At 41.3% G+C, this 22,639-nt stretch overlaps 1 protein-coding gene across 2 annotated transcripts in view; it reads right to left on the bottom strand.

Moving 5' to 3' along the window:
* Positions 1-252: 252 nt before the first annotated feature.
* The window catches only part of LOC115132219 (plasma membrane calcium-transporting ATPase 3-like), a 32,049-nt gene continuing 9,662 nt past the window's right edge, over positions 253-22,639 (bottom strand). The window contains exons 6-23 of one of the 2 annotated variants that reach the window (XM_029664616.2): positions 20,400-20,531; positions 19,574-19,624; positions 19,214-19,252; positions 18,632-18,793; positions 18,119-18,333; positions 17,656-17,898; positions 17,060-17,301; positions 15,987-16,221; positions 14,623-14,802; positions 14,396-14,483; positions 14,189-14,295; positions 13,532-13,723; positions 12,966-13,179; positions 12,148-12,359; positions 11,832-11,939; positions 11,424-11,606; positions 10,490-10,643; positions 1,517-1,631 (exon numbers count right to left, since the gene is read on the bottom strand). In XM_029664616.2, coding sequence (XP_029520476.2) covers positions 1,606-1,631; positions 10,490-10,643; positions 11,424-11,606; positions 11,832-11,939; positions 12,148-12,359; positions 12,966-13,179; positions 13,532-13,723; positions 14,189-14,295; positions 14,396-14,483; positions 14,623-14,802; positions 15,987-16,221; positions 17,060-17,301; positions 17,656-17,898; positions 18,119-18,333; positions 18,632-18,793; positions 19,214-19,252; positions 19,574-19,624; positions 20,400-20,531 — 2,783 coding nt within the window. In that variant the 3' untranslated portion in view covers positions 1,517-1,605. Of the gene's footprint in view, positions 1,632-10,489; positions 10,644-11,423; positions 11,607-11,831; positions 11,940-12,147; positions 12,360-12,965; positions 13,180-13,531; positions 13,724-14,188; positions 14,296-14,395; positions 14,484-14,622; positions 14,803-15,986; positions 16,222-17,059; positions 17,302-17,655; positions 17,899-18,118; positions 18,334-18,631; positions 18,794-19,213; positions 19,253-19,573; positions 19,625-20,399; positions 20,532-22,639 lie in introns of both variants that reach the window. The other variant, XM_029664611.2, reaches the window with a different exon arrangement.

The raw sequence follows: 22,639 nt of genomic DNA, 5'->3' as shown, positions 1-22,639 counted from the left end.
AATGTAAGTAAAATGTCAAAGTAAAGATATATTCAATGTTCTGTTCTGATATGTAACTGTGCCACTGTAAAAGCTGTGACTAGTTATCACTGTTGATGGCAGTAAAGCATAGTTGGGTAAAAACACATAAATCATACAGTCAAATATTGTTTGACAGATTCTAAAGTACATCAAAAAGTAATTATTTACTTTCATTTTGTGTTATGTAATCTATGCAAACTCAAAGACAAAAATAAAGAGAATACACATGGATTAATAAAATAATCATTTAAATAAATTACTTTAATCACTACGCACAACTTAATATTTTCAATACTCAGTTCAGTTGTTCCCTTTGTTCATGGAAGTGTCCAAGTGAATAACTTAATTCAAGACATATCTACATGAAGAGAAGAACCAAAACTATTAGTAGTGCTTTTGGGGACTTTTTTTATAGCATATCTACTATTTTCTTACCATTTTGTGTTTTGAAGTTGTTGTATATGTTTTAAATTGATTTGTATAGTTATATTTATTATTTTATTTTTCAAGACATACACAACACATGTCAACACAGAAAAGGAAAAAAGGTGACGTGACCAGAAGGAGTATATAAAAACAGAAAAACAAGGAGACAAATACAGCAGTTAAGCAAACAAACCATACATACAAACATACATGAAAGATAAAGCTAATTAATGAAGCATCATTAACTGGAATATAATAATTGTAGTAGTAATTGTAGTAATTGCAGTAGTAATAACAACAGTAATAATCTGAACAATTATATTGTTAAAAAGCAGAAGGAATTAACTCCATTTCACTTTCGGTTGAGTCTTCATATTTTCAATCAAAAGGGCAAGAATCAATTCCAGTTCATTCTTGTCTCTACTACACCAATCACTCCTCTATTGCGTGCCTAGATATACATTTCAAAAGTGTCAATCAGAGTCTGGTGGGGTTAGCATCGTTGGACTGTGGAGCTTTTTGAGAGGATATGTGAGTGTTTTGAAGCGGAGAGTGCAGGCTAAAAGCAGTGGCTGTTGAGGAAAGGTTGGGCAACAATCTATAAAACCATTGGTCTATACAATGTAATCATTTATTTTTCTATGTCCAGTTTTCCTCTTCATTTCCTCTTTGTTGGGTTACATCCATGTCCATCAAGATCATTGGTGTTTCCTCTCCCTATTTGTCAACCATGTGCCCAGATTGTAGTTATAAACAGGTCTCCAAGCTGTGCAATGGGCTGGCGGGGCAGCAGAGAGAAGCAGTTGGTAGTCTTGCATCTTTTGGGTTCAGATGATCTCCATTCTCAGCGTCAGCAGCAGCAGTGGCGTTGTTGTTGCAGTTGAGTGTAACGGGGAGGCTCTGCTGGCGGCAGGGGCGGGACGGGAGGTGGAGCGGCAGCGAGGGGGAGGCTGAGGGGCCTGGGCAGGGGGAGGAGCTTGACGAAAAGCCAGGCGAACGTTGTTGCAGTCTGAGCGCTCTGATTCTTCGGTTTCAATGTCTGTCTCGTCAATCAAGGGGATGTTGTGGACCAAGTCACTGATGAGAAATTCCGGGTGTGCCATGAAGTCGTGGATGGAGTTCTTGAATCCCGGCTTCTCAATGCCATCATAAAGTGGGCTATGGAATGCTTTCACCACTCGGATCTATGTTGAGTTTTGTATAATAATGGTCAAACATGGGGAGAAATGCAGAAAGGAAAAGGGAATAGATGGGACAAACAATTGGAGAGAGATGTAGCATTTAAGCATTTAAAAGTGTGACAGTGGCAGAATTATTTGTCTGAACTCACCTGAAAGAGTTATGAAAAAATACAATTTTTGAATCTTCTGAAAATTCTACTAAATGTTAGTTAAATTCTAAATAGAAGGTGTTATCGTACAGTAGTAGGCTTGCCTGGGCATGGGGAGGTGTACCTCTTTCTGTCCAATAAGGTCATTCCTAGATATTATATTTGTCCATTTAAGGGACACCTTTTGCTCAAGAACTTGCCCAGAGGCAAATGTTCTGTACAGCCTCTTTAAAGGCAATAAATTACCTATGAGTTTGAAAAGCCTCACTGACCTGATAAAACCTACTGTATGTGTACAATATGTACATGTCCACTTTGGATTACTCTGTAACTTTAAAGTAAATGAGGGAAAGTAAAACAAATAAAAACTTAAATAATGACTTAAATAAAAGTTAGTGTTGTCAGTTCAATATAAGATATTTAAAATGAATCAAATATCAATTGATGGATGCACAACCTTGTCTGAAACACACACACACACACACACACACACACACACACACACACACACACACACACACACACACACACTCAAACATATAAACATTTTTGTACTGAACTCTGAACTTACATACGGGACAAGTGAAACAAGCAGAACACAGAGCATGGGGTTCAGATTAGTTCAAAAACCAAACAACAACTGACATGCCAAGACTGATCATGTGAGAGCCTCATTTACTGCCATGCTGTAAAAGAAACGCATTCGAGGTGGTCGTGCATGAGCTTGTCTTGGTGCAAACGAAAATGGGTGTAGTTGGATGACATATTGTTTGGGTGATGCAACGTCCAATGAGCCATATTGCAGCTACCAGTTAAGCTAAGTGAACATCACACACAATACAGACCATTCACAGTAATCACAGGCTTCTGTAGACTTGATGACTAATGTTGTTATATCATTGTAAAAGTTGTTATAATTTACTCTTGTGAATTTGGGGGTGGCTGTAAAAAAGCCCTTCCTTAACAGTGTATGTGAATAATTGTATATTTCTATTGAACATCTTGAACGTGTACTTTTAAGTTATCTAGGGTATATCTAAACTCAGATGTTTTAGATACAGTACAAACAAATTTAAGGACATAAATACAGTCCTCCAGCTCAGTACAAAAATGGCAATATTGTAGACAATGGATGTATTACATAAGGCACAATAGTCACCACACTGGAATTGCCAGTGCTGTACAACAAACCATTACCTTCAATGTCAGAACAATTTTTTTAAAACTGTTCCTCAAAATCACATTATACAGTGCCTTCGGAAAGTATTCAGACCTCTTGATTTTTTCAAAATAAATACTTTTTTTTACAGCCTTATTGTAAAATGGATTAAATCGTCCCCCCCCCCCCCATCAATCTACACACAATACCACATAATGACAAAATGGAAATACGTTATTTACATAAGTATTCAACCCCTTTGCTATGAGACTCAAAATTGAGCTCAGGTGCATCCTGTTTCCATTGATCATCCTTGAGATGTTTCTACAACTTGATTGGAGTCCACTTGTGGTAAATTCAATTGATTGGACATGATTTGGAAAGGCACACACCTGTCTATATAAGGTCCCACAGTTGACAGTGCATGTCAGAGCAAAAACCAAGCCATGAGGTCGAAGCAATTGTCCGTAGAGCTCCAAGACAGGATCTGGGGAAGGGTACAAAAAAATGTCTGCAGCATTGTAGGTCCCTAAGAACACAGTTGCCTCCATCATTCTTAAATGGAAGAAGTTTGGAACCACCAAGACTCTTCCTAGAGCTGGCCGCCCGGCCAAAATGAGCAATCAGGGGAGAAGGGCCTTGGTCAGGGAGGTGACCAAGAACGTGATGGTCACTCTGACAGAGCCCTAGAGTTCCTCTGTGGAGAATGGAGAACCTTGCAGAAGGACATCCATCTCTGCAGCACTCCAACAATCAGGCCTTTATGGTAGAGTGGCCAGGTGGTAGCCACTCCTCAGTAAAGGCACATGACAGCCTGTTTGGAGTTTGCCGAAAGGCACCTAAAGACTCACAAACCATGAAAAACAAGACTCTCTGATCTGATGAAACCAAGATTGAACTCTTTGGCCTGAATTCCAAGCGTCACGTCTGGAGGAAACCTGGCACCATCCCTACGGTGAAGCATGGTGGGCATGTTTTTTCGGAGGCAGGCACTGGGAGACTAGACAGGACCAAAGGAAAGATGAACTGAGCAAAGTGCTGAGAGATCCTTGACGAAAATCTGCTCCAGAGCACTCAGGACCTCAGACTGGGGCAAAGGTTCATCTTCCAACAGAACAATGACCCTAAGCACACAGCCAAGACAACATAGGAGGGGCTTCGGGACAAGTCTCTGAATGTCCTTGAGTGGCCCAGCCAGAGCCCGGACTTGAACCTGATCGAAGATATCTGGAGAGACCTGAAAATAGCTGTGCAGCAACGCTCCCCATCTATCCTGACCGAGTTTAAGAGGATCTGCAGAGAAAAATGGGAGAAACTCCCCAAATACAGGTGTGCCAAGCTTGTAGCGTCATACCCAAGAAGACTCAATGCTGTAATTGCTGCCAAAAGTGCTTCAACAAAGTACTGAGTAAAGTGTCTGAATACTTACAGTACCAGTCAAAAGTTTGGACACACCTACACATTTTAATATAATATTGAATACATCAAAACTATGAAATAACACACGTTTTTAATTTTTGATAAATTAGCAAAAATGTCTAAAAACCTGTTTTTGATTTGTCATTATGGGGTATTTTGTATGTAGATTGATGACGGGGGAAAAAATATTTAATCAATTTTAGAATGAGACTGTGACATAACAAAATGTGGAAAAAGTCAAGGGGTCTGAATACTTTCCGAAGGCACTGTAAGCATGGGAACATCTACATTTGAAACATTTATGATACACCACCAGTTGTTCTGTGTCCAGCCACCACATACCCATCTCCTTGTACAAAAATAAGAAGAAGTGATGGGTTATTCATCAACTCAAAGTCAGCACCCATTCACACAGAACTCAACATAGGTCTTAATAGGCCTTATGGTAAGCTTGCTTTAATATTGTTGATGAGGAAAACAATACATTAATAAATAGGATGTTTCTGTAATGACTATGGCTGGTCCGAAATGGTAAAGAGATACACATATTGTGAAGTATAATAAAATAATAATAATACATTCATTCCCACAGAGCAAATAAGTGTGTGATAGGATAAAGTAATCCTTCTCACCCCCCCTTAAAAGATTTAGATGCACTATTGTAAAGTGGCTGTTCCACTGGATGTCATAAGGTGAACGCACCAATTTGTAAGTCGCTCTGGATAAGATTTTGGGCAAGCGTTAGAAATTATACTTAGGTCCTTATTCCTATTCGCTCAGTGGACTGTACCTCAGCATGCACAAACAATATGATTTGTTTGTTCATTCCTGCTGACTGACTGACTGGCTGGCTGGCTAGCTGACCTGGAGCGAACTCTGCTGGTAGGTTTGAAACCGGTAATGGACCTATCCGTGTTTATAACACGTTTCCTAGCTTCAGTTGTTAAACTGTAAACAGGAGATTATATGGGACAGTAGGTGACACTTGAAGGTTCTAGTTTTATATCATGTTTGCCTGACTAGTAGAGAACAATAACTCATCGAAGGCTAACGTTTAACTGAATATACTGTTTTAATGTTACTTAGACCCATTTCTTCAGCAAGCACCTCTAAAAAGACCAACCTTTGTAGCAAGCACAACCAAAAAAACATTCTAACTGTGAAAATGACCACAAGAAGCGACATGACCCAATAACGTTGTTGTGATGAGGGAGTCAGGCAACACAGATACACTGTTGAGGTTGACTTGTGCTGATTTGTTTTTCCAAGGAGCTGTTTGTTCCCATAAAGTAAATTATTTACAAAATAAATCATCATTATGTGCCCTCTGAATTCATGTCCCCTTGTGAAAATTGTAAACTTTCGAGTATAGTGCCCGCAATGATCAATATAACACCACAGCTGTTGAAAATGAACTATTACTCAAGTCAATGTATTCACTTGATTTCTTTCAAATGGGCCACCTAAAGATCTCAGAAGAGGATGAGAAGGCCTGTTTTACTGTGGTGGAGCATGAATCCCATGAACACTTCAGATTTATTGAAGTACACTAAACAATTTACGCAAGTCGTGGTTAGGCTCAATTCATTTTCACTCAGTCAATTCAGGGAATGAAATGGCAATTCTATTCCTGAATTGGTCAAACTATTCTCAGTGAAGATAATGGACCATCCATCAATGTACACAGTATGATTAAGGGGGAAACAATGAGAACTACCTATAAAGCTGAACAGCAAAACAATTACGTAAAAGGCGGCAGGGTAGCCTAGTGGTTAGAGCGTTGGGCTAGTAACCGGAAGGTTACAAGTTCAAATCCCTGAGCTACCCCTGAACAGGCAGTTAACCCACTGTTCCTAGGCCGTCATTGAAAATAAGAATTTGTTCTTAACTGACTTGCCTAGTTAAATAAAGGTAAAATAAAATTTAAAAAAGTCCTGCTGAACAATGCAATTTCAGAAATAGAAGCTAGTGTTGCTACATTCAGATATCTAGTAACATACAGAACAATCTGTGGCTGTATATAAGAGAAATTAACAAATCAAAAAGTCCTCAAAGGAAATGATAATAGGCAAAGTGCACAACACTTAATGGTCTGTTTTTGAATATGGGTTGGACGAATGCCTCTGTATTGCATTATACCAAATGCTGCAATGCCACCTCCAAAGGAAATGGAGACATTTGACATAACTGCATGCAACAGATATATGGCATGTTTTGCCCTTCAATTATGGTGTATTTTGACATATGTAAGCTGTCAGTCAAACTGAACCGAAGTTAGCTGTCAGTCAAACTGTGTAGAAGTGAAACCGAAACTTAAGTTAAGGCATTCATTCTAACTGGTTAAAATGTTAGGGTTAAGGTTTGGGATAGGTTAAGGATAGGGTTAAAACAGAAACAATAAAACAAAAAAAGGAGTGCCTAGCACTAAGATTGAACCCGCAATGCTTGGAGCTGTAGTTTGCAGTTTAAGCCCACCCTCAACCCATCATTGACTTATCTCAATGGAAACATATCATTGACTTATCTCAATGGAAACATATTATTGACTTATCTCAATGGAAACATATCATTGAATGATCTCAATGGAATAAGATAATCTGTATGTTTGATAAGAAAAGAAAACAACAACAAAAACAAACCATAATAAGAGCAGAGTAGGCCTACATTAGGAAATAGAAAGGAAATAAAACTATCTTCCTTCATGAGATGCAGAACCTACAATGAGAGAGAATGAAAAAGACCAAGTAAAATGAGGGTAGTTATTTTGTACAAAGCAACACTGCAGATCCTATTTGGGCAGTCTGATCGAACCTAGGGACAGAGAAAGATTTGTATTGGTAGGGTGACCAAACAGTAACATCTCAGAAATGTCACTGTTTCAGGCTTACACTCGAAGGTTTACAACTGTCTAGAAGTGCACAAACCCAAAATACATGTTTTTTTTTGTTCTTATGTTTTTTTTTGTTCTTATGTTTTTTTGTCTTTTTTTGTTACCTTGATTTGACATTTAAGAAATTCTTTAAAATTGGCATCGTCGTAATGCTCTGAATAAAATTTGTATCTCTTTGAAAATTAAACCTGTAATGTCACAAATCTGATAAAACCATAGGAGCATACAGACAGTCTGCTCTGGGCAGTTTGAAACACGATTGATCACAGACTGCATCAAGCCAAACAAAGCAGCAAGATGAAGAAATAGATTAAGGCCAGGATTAAATCAGATTAGTGCTAACCCACGTTAGCCAACAAACTCTTGTTTAGGCCGGGTAAGAGGTATAACGGTAAAGGCTGTAAAATTGGTGAGCTGCTGCTCTTGTGGACATTGTCAAAAGATGCTACAGTCTGTCATGCCCTGATCTGTTTCACCTGTCCTTGTGATTGTCTCCACCCCCCTCCAGGTGTCACCCATCTTCCCCATTATCCCCTGTGTATTTATACCTGTGTTCTCTGTTTGTCTGTTGCCAGTTCGTCTTGTTTGTTCAAGTCAACCAGCGGTTTGTGTCAGCTGATGCTTTTTCCAGTCTCACTTTTTTCACTCTCCTGGCTTTGACCCTTGCCTGTCCTGACTCTGAGCCCACCTGCCTGACCACTCTGCCTACCCTTGGCCCTGAGCCTGCCTGCCAACCTGTACCTTGTCCCCCTCTGGATTATGAACTCCTGCCTGCCTTGACCTGTTGTTTGCCTGCCCCTGTTGTTGCAATAAACATTGTTACTTCTACACTTCTACTTCTACACACTTGGGTTTTACCTGAAACCTGATACCGTCGTTCCCTAAAACGTTAGTAGTTCAAAACATGGATATAACGTGTAGACTATATTGATGGTAGAAATAATTACACTTGAACGAAATAACGAAAAACAGTTTACAAAAGGCACCTGGCTACGTTCTCCTTATTTGTGCAGTCAAAAAGCATAAATGAGGAAACATTTTCTGAACTATGAAATTGTCATACATAAAAAATATAGGCTATAATAAAACAAAATATTATATAATGAGTCAAAAAAGAATACAGTGGCTTGCGGAAGTATTCACCCCCCTTGGCATGTTTCCTATTTTGTTGCCTTACAACCTGAACTGAAAATATTTTTTTTGGGGGGGGGGGGTTGTATCAATTGATTTACACAACATACCACTTTTAAGTTTCTAAACTATATTTTTTATTGTGAAACAAGCAAGAAATAAGACAAAAAAACAGAAAACTTTAGCGTGCATAACTATTCACCCCCCCGTCCCCAAGTCAATCGTTTGTAGAGTCACCTTTTGCAGCAATTACAGCTGCAAGTCTCTTGGGGTATGTTTCTATAAGCTTGGCACATCTAGCCACTGTGATTTTGCCCATTCTTCAAGGCAAAACTGCTCCAGTTGCTGGTGTACAGCAATCTTTAAGTCATACCACAGATTCTCAATTGGATTGAGGTCTGGGCTTTGACTAGGCCATTTCAAGACATTTAAATGTTTCCCCTTAAACCACTCGAGTGTTGCTTTAGCAGTATGCTTAGGGTCATTGTCCTGCTGGAAGCTGAACCTCCGTCCCAGTCTCAAATCTCTGGAAGAGTGAAACAGGTTTCCCTCAAGAATTTCCCTGTATTTAGCGCCATCCATCATTCCTTCAATTCTGACCAGTTGCCCAGTCCCTACCAATGAAAAACATTCCCACAGCATGATGCTGCCACCACCATGCTTCACTGTGGGGATCGTGTTCTCGGGGTGATGAGAAGTGTTGGGTTTGCGCCAGACAGCATTTTCCTTGATGGCCAAAAAGCTCAATTTTAGTCTCATCTGACCAGAGTACCTTCTTCCATATGTTTGGGGAGTCTCCCACATGCCTTTTGGCGAACACCAAACATGTTTGCTTATTTTTTTCTTTAAGCAATGGCTTTTTTCTGGCCACTCTTCCGTAAAGCTCAGCTCTGCGGAGTGTACGGCTTAAAGTGGTCCTATGGACAGATACTCTCCGCTGTGGAGCTTTGCAGCTCCTTCAGGGTTATCTTTTGTCTCTTTGTTGCCTCTCTGATTAATGCCCTCCTTGCCTGGTCCGTGAGTTTGTTGTGGTGCCATATTCTTTCCATTTTTTAATAATGGATTTAATGGTGCTCTGTGGGATGTTCAAAGTTTCAGATATTTTTTTATAACCCAACCCTGATCTGTACTTCTCCACAACTTTGTCCCTGACCTGTTTGGAGAGCTCCTTGGTCTTCATGGTGCCGCTTGATTGGTGGTGTGGCAGACTCTGGGGCCTTTCAGAACAGGTGTATATATACTGAGATCATGTGACACTTAGATTGCACACAGGTGGACTTAATTAGTTAAATAAGGTGACTTCTGAAGGTAATTGGTTGCATCAGATCTTATTTAGGGGCTTCATAGCATAGGGGGTGAATACATATGCACAAACCACTTTTCCGTTTTTAATTTTTGGGAATTGTTTGAAACAAGTAATTTTTTTCATTTCACTTCACTAATTTGAACTATTTTGTGTATGTCCATTACATGAAATCCAAATAAATACCCATTTAAATTACAGGTTGTAATGCAACAAAATAGGAAAAATGCCAAGGGGGATGAATACTTTTGCAAGGAATAAATAATAATAAATAAATATATTATTTATGGGTTCATTTAATACAGCTGGCCAGCTAATATCATGCTTGAAGAAGCGAGGTAGCCTATACATAATGACAAAGACAAACGTGTATACAGCCTGACATTGCAGCACTCGAACAAGAGCTATGCGGTTGTCAGCTAGCGGGGATCTGATTGAATCCTGGACTAAGATTATGAGGTAGTAGTGAAAAGGAGGTAGAGAAATGTAATACTAAATTAACAAATAATAAAACCACAAATATACACATAGACACACAGTCACGAAACTAATTAAAACATGATGTAGATAGAGATGGTAGATAAACCAGAACAAAGGAGGAAAACTCAAATGAAAAGGTCAGTCGGTCAGGCACATCAGTGTTGACTCCCCCACGCCACAACACACACACAGACAAACACACATATCTTTGATGCTTAATTGCATTTCTGGGCAGGCAAAGGTCAATTTTCTACATATAACATGCTCATTTTGATGATAGTGAGTGGACTGTTTTTTGTTGTGTGCCGTTAATGGATGGCAGAAACTCACTCCCAGGCGCACCAGTTGCATTGGCAGTGGAGAGAACTACGTGAGTGGGAGTAGAAATATTGGTTACGTCATGGAGTTGGCTGAGAACTGAGGAGCGACGTCGCGCAGCACCCTGAAAGGAACCACTTCTCTTGAAGGTACTCACTACCTCCATCTGTTGGAGAGAAAGAGAGGATATTACAGAGAGGACATGGCAGTCTTGAAGTACCTCATGTCAATTGGTAGGGGGCCCTGTGGGGCATATTGGAGAGCTGTGAAGGCAACAGGCAGAATGAATCATGTTTAAAGGGATTGTAAAGTAGAACTTGTAGTTTTGTAGAGATCATGTTCCACAATGAAGGAATCTAAAAGCATGTTTTAGATACAAAAAGGCATTTGAAAAGAAAATCAAAGTACGTTTTAAATCAACGATGTTGCCCTCAAAACATGGACTGGTAATGTTAATTATTGTATTTAGCATTACATCAGCATCATGTGTCTCACCTAGATGCTGGTTTCAGTAAGAGAGACTACAATTAGAACTCTTGTAATATATTTAATATACTTGTTGTTAGGATTATTAGGTATGATCATTGAAGACTTGTCTGTGTAACAGTGACGAGGATTAAGGATACATAGAAAATAAAGACAGAATCTGTGATAATCGCAATGACATGAGGATGAAGGATAAAAAGTGAGAAATATGACCATGAGATGTAATCAAAATGACTCTGATAGGTTACAATAGAGATGATTGTATTTCAATGAATATAGGAAAACAAAGTGTGGTGAAATAAATTAAGGCATCAAATGGTGAAGAAAGAGAGACACATATTAACAGAGATAAGTCGGGCAAGCAGAAAAGACTCCTCTTCGTAGGACAGTACAGCACATACGAGAGCCCTTGTTAGGGAAAGACAAGGGACAGAGAATGGTGGAGCCCAATGCACTGTACCTGAGTCTGAATACGATTGAGGCCCCGGAACCAGAGAATCTGCCCTCGACGTAGCTCCCTCTCAGCATGGTCAATCTCTTGCTCATCATCTGCCATGTCATCATCAATCATCTCTTCCTTACCCAGCGCATGACCCGCTTCCTTCAGACAGGGCAGGCGGCTGGTAGGCACCGTGGTGATGAGCTGTTGGGGTCAGGGGTCAGCGTTAGTTGATGAACAAGAAGAACACAACTTCCGTTTCGGTCTGGTTGGTCCTAGCAAGTCCTTGTGTCAAAGCCAACTGAAGACTGGGTTATGGATATGTGGGTTTGTCTATGTCAAAGGCCTTAATTGTGTCTTGACACAAAACCACTGGAGAACCACAGATTGGTTAACACATTCAAACAACGTTAACTCCAGCATAAGTACCTGTCCCCACAGCAGCTCTCCTACTCCCACGAGCAGACACCACAGCCACTGCTCCACATTGAGTGGTGTGCAGCTGAAAGGTTTCCCCCCAAACTGCACAATCACAAACTGTACAGAATAAGACACAAGACGAGAGAGATATGATCACAAAAAGTGGTTGCCATTGGTTAGCACAACATGTATCATGTATCCTGTGAGACAATAATTAAGTAGTCAATATTATTAGGTATATGTCATGGTTGAATAACATTACTAGGATTGCTATAATGTAAAGGGAAAACAACGTATAAGAAGTAAAAGCTTGTGGTCCTCTCACCTGCATTAAAAAAGTCCCCAGCACAATACTGCAGAAAATAGGGTTGTGGAATATGCCGTCGAAAACGTTCCTTTCACCGTGGATCTTGCGGGCATTGATCTCGTTGAACAGTTGCATGAGCACAAAGGTGTTGAAGATGATCGTGTAGTGCTCGGAAGGGGGAGAGTGCAGAGGGGCGTGGCGTCCGCTATCAATGTTGAAGATCTTTTCTCCTGAGATGGAGAGGAACACAAAAAGGATAAGCAGACAATAGAAAGAGACACATGTAGTCGAATATATATTTTCTAGTTAAAGCGATAGTGCAAGATTCTGGAAATTAAGCTGTTTTGCTACTTACCCAATGTCAGATAAAGTCATGGATGCCATTTTTTATGTCTCTGCGTGCAGTTTGAAGGAAGTTGACGGTAGTTTCTACTTCCAGTGATTACGTTAACGCTAGTTAGCATTGGCTCGCAAAACTACCTACAACTTCCTTCATACTGAACGCAGAGACATAAAAATGGTATCCATGAGTTCATCTGACTGGATAAGTAGCAAAACACACTATCCCTTTAATGGCTTAATGGCGAGTAAATGTATACTAAATGATCATGTAAAATACTATGAGCTAAATAGAGCACCACAGTTCCATGACTGTTTTTCTTCAACCTTCTTGTTCCCCACTACTGCCATTACCTACACCCGACTCTCCCTTTCCCCAACTCCAGCCTCCGTCCCCCACCTCCACCTGCAGCCCCCCTCCACCTCCTCCCCATTTCTCCATTCTCTTCCCACTTCCAGTCTCTCTCCTCCTCCTTCTCCTCCTCCCTTGTGTGTACCCGCAAACAGCAGGGTGAAGATGATAGTGAGCTGGTAGATGGCATGGCCCAGGATGTTCTTCATCATGGTGCGGGAGATGAGGGGGTTGTTGCGGCCGTAAGGCTTCCTCAGGAGCAGGGACTCAGTGGGTGGCTCGGTGGCTAAGGCCAGGGAGGCAAAGGTGTCCATGATAAGGTTCACCCACAACATCTGGACAGCCTTCAGAGGAGAGTCCTGAAGGGAGGAGAGAGAGAGGAGTGGGTAGGGACATATAAGGAGAGAGGGAGAAAGAGGTAGAGAGGGGGATGGAAAGAGGCAGAGGGAGAAGTAAAAAGAGAAGCAGCAAGAGAGGTAAGGAGAGAAGGAGAGAGAAAAAGAGGTAAGTAGATATCATTTTAATGAATTTTGCTTCAAAACTTCTCCCTCTGCCTCTCACCATCATAGACTGTTACCTACATCTTTGATCATTTACTACAGTTACTTAAATGATCCATTTGGATTTTACACAACAGTGAATTGTGTTGTGGTGTGTTGTGGTGTGCTGTACTGTGGTATGGTGTGTGAGAGTCAGAGATGGAGTGAGTACCTGTGTGATACAGGCGCCGGTGAAGGCCACAATGACAGCCACCACGTTGACAGTGAGCTGGAATTGGAGGAACTTGGAGATGCTGTCATAGACGTTACGTCCCCACATGACCGCCTTCACAATGCTAGAGAAGTTGTCATCAGTCAGGATGATGTCAGAGGCTTCCTTGGCTACGTCAGTACCAGCGATGCCCTACACAGAGCCACCAAAATAATCCACTTTAAATTCACCCCCCCCCCTCCCCCCGCTTGCACAAGTCTCACATTTAAAAAAAAACATGTCACTAATACCTATGTAAGTGCATGATAGTTACACAGCCGTAAGTACTATGTTAGAACTAATGTAACAATACCACAGTACATACCATGCCTATGTAACTACAATGTAAATAGGTAGGGAAATGTATTATTAAAGTGATGCGCCAAAGGTCTTGCATAATATCACACAGTAGTTTTGAAAGCAGTGCTCACGAGCCAGAACTGGTCCCTGAAAATTGTGCACAATTGTGTACTACATCAACCATTTTGTATGATATGTTACAAATTTGTAAGTGCTTATGATCCCGGACTGCAACTTTAAGTGTGGGACTTAATATTTTCCCAAAGTTACTAAAATGACTAAAGATTTGTCATCATCATCATCATCATCATGTCTCACCATGGCAAAGCCAACATCGGCCTTCTTCAGGGCGGGTCCGTCGTTTGTCCCGTCCCCTGTCACAGCTACTACCTGCCGCTGTTCCAGTACGGTGCTGTCTATGATGCCTGCAGAGATTAAGGTCTCATTGGAAATGCTGCATCTGCATGGTTTACAAGCTGTTTACAAAAGAATACTGTAGTTTTGAGTGTAGAATCACTGACCCACCTTTAACCAGTGTATGTTTGTCTGTAGGTGAGGACCTAGCCAGAACTCTCAGTTTGGGCCAAACCTTATCAATGCGCTCCTGCTCAACCTGTAAGAAAGATTGGGTATCCACAGAAAATGTTGAGTCATGTAACACTATGTAAAACAAGCTAAGGAACTGAATCAGGGCACTTTTATTTTTTTGTCGGTTAAAAAGTGTCAAACAATTCATGAATGATGAATTCTACCTCTCCTTTCTCATTTCTGATTCGTCGGTTGAATTCCTTCCCGTCTATACACAGGAAGTCATCCCCTGGCTGGATGATGCCACACTTGGCAGCGATGGCTCGTGCTGTGTTGATGTTGTCACCTGTCACCATGCGCACCGTGATACCTGCTCGCTGGCATTGCTTGATAGCATCTGGGACCTGGTTAGAAAAGACAGCTGGGTTTTGATAAAGCCTTGGCACACCCTCTTACTAGCTAATGTGCATGTAACTACAGCTTAATCACTGAATATTTACTACAATTATAACAATACCTATAATCTCAGAAATGCAGAACTGATTTTTTTTTTTAAATTGCATTGGACACTTGATTATGTTCTAGGGGCAGATGTGTTAGAAAATATACTAGAACAAGGAGTGAAATAGCCCCCCCCCCTCTGTATCCTTATGGCAAGTCTATGGTCCAAATGTCCACTCCCCTTCCGAAACTCAAAAAATGCGGCAAAGTTCCTTGTTAGTCGTCGCATCCCAGTCTGTTTACAGATGCTACGATACTATTTATTATTTATGTTACGTATGAGATTACAATACCTATACCTAAATACACCTATACCTAACTATACCTATACCTAACTACACCTATACCTAACTATTCCTAACTACACCTATACCTAACTATTCCTAACTACACCTATACCTAACTATTCCTAACTACACCTATACCTAACTATTCCTAACTACACCTATACCTAACTATTCCTAACTACACCTACACCTAACTATTCCTAACTACACCTACACCTATACCTAACTATACCTATACCTAACTACACCTATACCTAACTACACCTATACCTAACTATTCCTAACTACACCTACACCTATACCTAACTATACCTATACCTAACTACACCTATACCTAACTATACCTATACCTAACTACACCTATACCTAACTATACCTATACCTAACTACACCTATACCTAACTATACCTATACCTAACTATTCCTAACTACACCTATACCTAACTATACCTATACCTAACTACACCTATACCTAACTATACCTATACCTAACTATACCTATACCTAACTACACCCATACCTAACTATTCCTATACCTAACAACACCTATACCTAACTATACCTAACTATACCTATACCTGCTGTTTAACAATACCTGTTGTATAACAATACCTATTTATTCCTAAATTCATATCTATCTTACTTATTTAGACATTTATCTGCAGAATAACTCACTTGAAATGAAGAGCAAGAAACAGTCAATTGTCATTCCTGTGGAAAAACTCCACTCCAAATCTCTACCTACATCTGTAAACAACTGCACCGCAATAGAGAGTCCCTCTGTGTAAGGTCTTGGTTACCTCTGGGCGGACAGGGTCCTCGATGCCCACCACAGTGATACAGATGAGGTCGCTGACGATGCCCGCCTCGTCCTCCCAGTCGGGCTCAGGGATGGCCGGCAGGTCCTTGTAGGCCACGCAGATGGTGCGCAGGCCGTCGCAAGCCATGGGCTCGATCACCTTCTTCACCATCTCATCCCTATCCCGTGGGCGGAAACCCCGCGGATCTCCACCGCCAGCCATAATAGAGGAGCACCTGACAGACAGAGAGTCAGAACTATGGTTGCAAAGCTACCGGTAATTACAGGAAATGTACAGTATACTTGAATAACTTTTAAGTATTCATACAGTATATAGTATTCATTTTTTATATCTGTGTCCATATTGTCCATGAGTTCCTAGTGAATAGACCATATGGTTCAAGAGAAAATAGCATTTATTTTTTTATATAACCATCTAATCAACAATGGCATTATTTTTTATTAACTATGCAACTTTTACAACTATTTATTTTTTCACAACTGCCACCAGTTTGGCACCACAACATTTACAACAAAGACATATTGACATTGTAAAATAAATAAATCAAATATATTTTATGGTGGCATGGCCCAGGATTAAACACCAAAGGTATTCACTAAATTCATGGTTTATACTTAGGATGTTTTACAGAGTTGTCATTCTATTTGACATGTTATTTAAAATAATCTTATTAGATGATGTTATATATTGTACATATAATAAGGCCACACAGAGGGCCAGAGATAATTACAGACACCAGTGATCATCTGAAGGACCTAAAAAGGCCACGAGATGTCCAGTGATAAATTCCTTAAAATCCTTGAAAGTTACCAAAATTGTGTTAGATATTGCTACTTGCAAATAATATACCCTTCTTTTGCCACCCTAGTCAGGACACAAGTCAGATGCTCTGTATGTTAGGGCAAAATATTAATGTTAGTCGTTTTGTTTTGTTCATCAAACCTCATTCAAGGCTAACTTTATCTTGAGGCCACCCCCACCACATTCTCTATCAAAGCTGTAGCCTCAAATCAAATCCAACTTGATTTGTAAAGCCTCGGAGTCAGACTTACTTCTTGAGCAGGATCTCAGAGGCCCCCTTGCTGTAGAGGCGGAAGGATCCATCGGGCAACTGCACCACTGTGCTCATGGACTTGCGCACTGAGTTGAAGGTGTAGACCTTGTAGAGCTTCTCCTCGGGGATCTGTTCCCTCACGGGGGCATAGTCCCTCTTCAGGTCCAGGACGAAGCCAAGTAGGGCACACTCTGTCTTGTTGCCCACCTGCTTGGGTAGGCCTCCCTCCTTATCTGGGGGCTAACAGATCAAATATTATGTTACTATTTCCCCCCCGCTGAACAGACTGGGCAAAATGAGTCTAAGACAAGAAGGAAAAGAAAAGGTAAGACGATAACATTTGTATGTAAATGTGTATGTAAATTTGTATGTACATTCTGAATTCTATGAATTGTTTTAGCTACTGTATGTTGTGCTGACATGAACAAAATGAGTTTCCATCCAAATGTCCAACTAAACCGAATAAACAGAAAAAAATAAAGCTGTGTCCCGTTATCATTCCACACTGCAGACATATGCCACAATAAAACTGTAGGAGCATTCAACAGTGTGCAGGTATCTACAGTATCTGTCTTTCACAATCCACCCTCTCACCATAATCTTGGAGGTGTAGGCGCTGTTGACAGCTATGGCGTTTACAAGTGTGTCCAGCACCATAGGATTCATCTGGTCAGGGTGTGGGACCATGTGGAAGTGCTGGTCGCCCGCGTAGGCCTGCACCACGGTCATGCGGTTGGTAGTAAGGGTGCCTGTCTTGTCGGAGCAGATGGCCGTGGCATTGCCCATGGTCTCACAGGCATCTAGGTGGCGCACCAAGTTATTGTCCTTCATCATTTTCTATAGGGAAACAGGAGGAAACAGACAGAGAGGAATCTTACTGTTAGGCCTACACCTGAGAAACTACAATACAATTCAGCTGCATATACAATATATAGTGTAATCGCGCCTTGTTTTTGTCACATGGGGGATATTTGAGCAAAAATGTGATTTAACATGATTGTCACATAATGTCACCTAATGTCTGCAGCAACACACACACACAGCTTATTCCCCTCACCTTGACAGAGTATGCAAGTGATATAGTGACAGCCAGTGGCAGCCCTTCAGGCACAGCCACCACCAGCACTGTGACGCCGATGATGAAGAACTTGACAAAGTACTGCACATAGACAGGTGTACACTCAGTGAGCCACTCCCGGCCCTGAACCACAAAGGTCTCGATCACAAAGTACATCACCAGGATGATCACTGTGATGGCTGACATGACCAGACCTGAGAAAGAAGACAGAAAATGTGAAGAGTTTGTCAGCAGTGTATTTATTTATTTATACCTTTATTTAACTAGGCAAGTCAGTTAAGAACAAATTCTTATTTTCAATGACAGCCTAGGAACAATGGGTTAACTGCCTGTTCAGGGGCAGAACGACAGATTTGTACCTTGTCAGCTCAGGGATTTGAACTTGCAACCTTCCAGTTACTGGTCCAACGCTCTAACCACTAGGTGAACAGTGAACAAGCAGGCCAGCAGAAAAGAGTTTATGAATGCTGAATGCTTAGAGTCAGCCCTCACCTGCCTTCCCGATCTGCACGGCCAGTTTAGTGAGTTTGCCCTGGAGCACAGACTTCTCTTTTTTAGGCACGTTGCCCTTTTTCTTCTCTGCTTCCACCTCCCCTCCTTCAGCGCTCTTCAGGGGCTGCATCTCCATGGCAACGGCCTCATCCTGTTTCTTGGCTAAGGTTGGGGGTTGTCACAAAGTTAGGGAGTGGTTAGGACGGTTAGATGAATGTCAAAAGGTGTGGTGAGCGTTACGGCACAAAATGGCTGCCGTGCTTCGCCCAGGTTGGTGCTACAGTATGCAACTGTAACATGGAGTGCCTCCTATATTTTAAGCACTTTGAGACCTAATAAAAAGCGTTGTATACATACCATCCATTATTATCACATTTACAGGTGCAGGTAAGATGTTTTCAACATAAATCAAGAGATTGCTTCCAACTTATTCGAGAAGTAAAAAAGTTCTATATAAATATTTGGTATAAATTATTACCTCATACCATCTGTTGTTTGTATAGTTCCCCAAATGATTTATATATGGCAGCCTATTTGAAATGAGGGATGATTCATCTACCTTGAAATCCCACTGTTTCTTACCTTTGTTCTGATTGTTTTCCAATGTCCCATCTTGCTTACCTGTGATTGAGTGAGAGAGAGATAAATATCTAGACTGATACAGCTGAACGTGACAGACATAATGCTGCATGGGAGGGAAACATGGCTCCCATTTTAACCCCCCTAAAGGAGTAAAAATTGAATGGGAAAATAAATAGACAAAATGAAAGTGACAGAAACGTGAAGAAATGTTATGTTAAACATACTTTTCAAAATATGTTTACAGTTTGTATTTTTTCCCCCAATTACATTAGGGGCCCACAATTTCCCACGGAAGTCCCATGGAATATCTCTAGCAAATCCCTTCACCAATCTAACTAGTCTAGTAGGGGAAACACCTACCATTCGTGATGCTGATCTGTTTTGCTTCGACTGCAGGGGTATTATTGCCCTCTGACGGGATAGTGGTTTGGGATTTGAGATAGGGACAGGGACAATAAGAGATTTGATCAAATTAAGAGACAAAAAACAATCAAATCACTAAAAAGAATGAGCAACAGAAACAACACAAACAGAGAATGCATAAAAATGAGTGAATGAGACCTCAGGAGCAGTAAATAAGTAAACCATTGCATCATATCTTTCTGTGGTCTACATTGTGACGTTTGGTCCCAACCAGAGGCTTCCCCGTCTGTGTAACCCCATCTCCATGTTGCTCTCCCTCTTTCCATTCAATTATTGATCGCTCTGCAGACGGCTATGCTTTTAGTGGATGGAATTATTAAACAGCTAGCTAGCTACCACTCTCTTCATATCAAGGAGAGGGAGACAGGGAGGAAAGTCTCTGCCTATGTACTGTAAATATACACTGCACAGCTCAGTCATGCTCTCTCTGCTCTCTCTTTCTCAGCAGAAGTAACATCCGGTCTTAAATGACTCACAGCTAAATGGAGCATCATTTCAACACACCTATTGAAACTGCTAATGCATGATTTATTTTCATTTAAATGTATTTATTTGATACATACATGTCTCTGTGTATATACAGTATAAGAAACAGACATTGCAAGTCAATCATATGTAAATACATCCGTGTACAGTATATATCCATATTAAGCATCCCTGCTATATGTATTGAGATTCAAATGTAGGCTAATATATTTGCTTTTATACCAATGATAACAACATCTTAAAGACATTACACCTTCAGTATGTCTTATTATCTTACCTTTCTTGTCTTTCTTCTCCTCCTCTTGATCACCCTCTCCAGCCCCCAGTAGAGTGAAGATAATTCCTGTTTGAGAGTTGATCCCCACAGCAGTAACCAGCATCTTTCCAGAGCCTTCCATCACATGAGTTCCTAAGGGGACACACAGATGAAATTCATAAATAGGCATGGAAATAACTCAGTTATCAACACTATATTAAACAGAGTACCTTTATATATACACTGCTCAAAAAAATAAAGGGAACACTAAAATAACACATCCTAGATCTGAATGAATGAAATATTCTTATTAAATACTTTTTTCTTTACATAGTCGAATGGGCTGACAACAAAATCACACAAAAATTATCAATGGAAATCAAATGTATCAACCCATGGAGGTCTGGATTTGGAGTCACACTCAAAATTAAAGTGGAAAACCACACTACAGGCTGATCCAACTTTGATGTAATGTCCTTAAAACAAGTCAAAATGAGGCTCGGTAGTGTGTGTGGCCTCCACGTGCCTGTATGACCTCCCTACAACGCCTGGGCATGCTCCTGATGAGGTGGCGGATGGTCTCCTGAGGGATCTCCTCCCAGACCTGGACTAAAGCATCCGACAACTCCTGGACAGTCTGTGGTGCAACGTGGCGTTGGTGGATGGAGCGAGACATGATGTCCCAGATGTGCTCAATTGGATTCAGGTCTGGGGAACGGGCGGGCCAGTCCATAGCATCAATGCCTTCCTCTTGCAGGAACTGCTGACACACTCCAGCCACATGAGGTCTAGCATTGTCTTGCATTAGGAGGAACCCAGGGCCAACCGCACCAGCATATGGTCTCACAAGGGGTCTGAGGATCTCATCTCAGTACCTAATGGCAGTCAGGCTACCCCTGGCGAGCACATGGGGGGCTGTGCGGCCCCCCAAATAAATGCCACCCCACACCATGACTGACCCACCGCCAAACCGGTCATGCTGGAGGATGTTGCAGGCAGCAGAACGTTCTCCACAGCGTCTCCAGACTGTCACGTCTGTCACATGTGCTCAGTGTGAACCTGCTTTCATCTGTGAAGAGCACAGGGCGCCAGTGGCGAATTTGCCAATCTTGGTGTTCTCTGGCAAATGAAAAACGTCCTGCACGGTGTTGGGCTGTAAGCACAACCACCACCTGTGGACGTCGGGCCCTCATACCACCCTCATGGAGTCTGTTTCTGACCGTTTGAGCAGACACATGCACATTTGTGGCCTGCTGGAGGTCATTTTGCAGGGCTCTGGCAGTGCTCCTCCTGCTCCTCCTTGCACAAAGGCGGACGTAGCGGTCCTGCTGCTGGGTTGTTGCCCTCCTACGGCCTCCTCCACGTCTCCTGATGTACTGGCCTGTCTCCTGGTATTGCCTCCATGCTCTGGACACTACGCTGACAGACACAGCAAACCTTCTTGACACAGCTCACATTGATGTCCCATCCTGGATGAGCTGCACTACCTGAGCCACTTGTGTGGGTTGTAGACTCCATCTCATGCTACCACTAGAGTGAAAGCACCGCCAGCATTCAAAAGTGACCAAAACATCAGCCAGGAAGCATAGGAACTGAGAAGTGGTCTGTCCCCCCACCTGCAGAACCACTCCTTTATTGGGGGTGCCTTGCTAATTGCCTATAATTTCCACCTGTTGTCTATTCCATTTGCACAACAGCCTATGGCATTTATTGTCAATCAGTGTTGCTTCCTAAGTGGTTTGAATTCACAGAAGTGTGATTGACTTGGAGTTACATTGTGTTGTTTAAGTGTTCCCTTTATTTTTTTGAGCAGTGTATATGGCACCTAAAACAGAAGAGAAAATGTCCATAAATATTGTTTGCATTGATATGCTGTTCAAAGATTGTTATTGCAGAAAAATCATGTTTTCAAAAGTGTTTATTTCTAGGATGTATACTGAACAAAAATATAAATCTAACATGCAACAATTTCAAATATTTTACTGAGTTACAGTTCATATGAGGAAATCAGTAAATTGAAATGAATTAATTAGGCCCTAATCTATGGGTTTCACATGACTGAGAATACAGATATGTATTTCCAGATACCTTAAAAAAATGGGCCTCAGAATGGACCTCAGGATCTCATTACGGTATGTCTGTGCATAACATAAGACTACTGCCACCATGGGGCACTTCGTTCACAACGTTGACATCAGCAAACCGCACACCCACACGACGCCATGGTCTGCAGTTGTGAGACCGGTTAGACGTACAGTGCC

Source organism: Oncorhynchus nerka, linkage group LG7 (genome assembly GCF_034236695.1).
Source record: "Oncorhynchus nerka isolate Pitt River linkage group LG7, Oner_Uvic_2.0, whole genome shotgun sequence".
Lineage (NCBI taxonomy): Eukaryota > Metazoa > Chordata > Actinopteri > Salmoniformes > Salmonidae > Oncorhynchus > Oncorhynchus nerka.
This window is presented reverse-complemented; position numbering and strand designations above follow the sequence as displayed.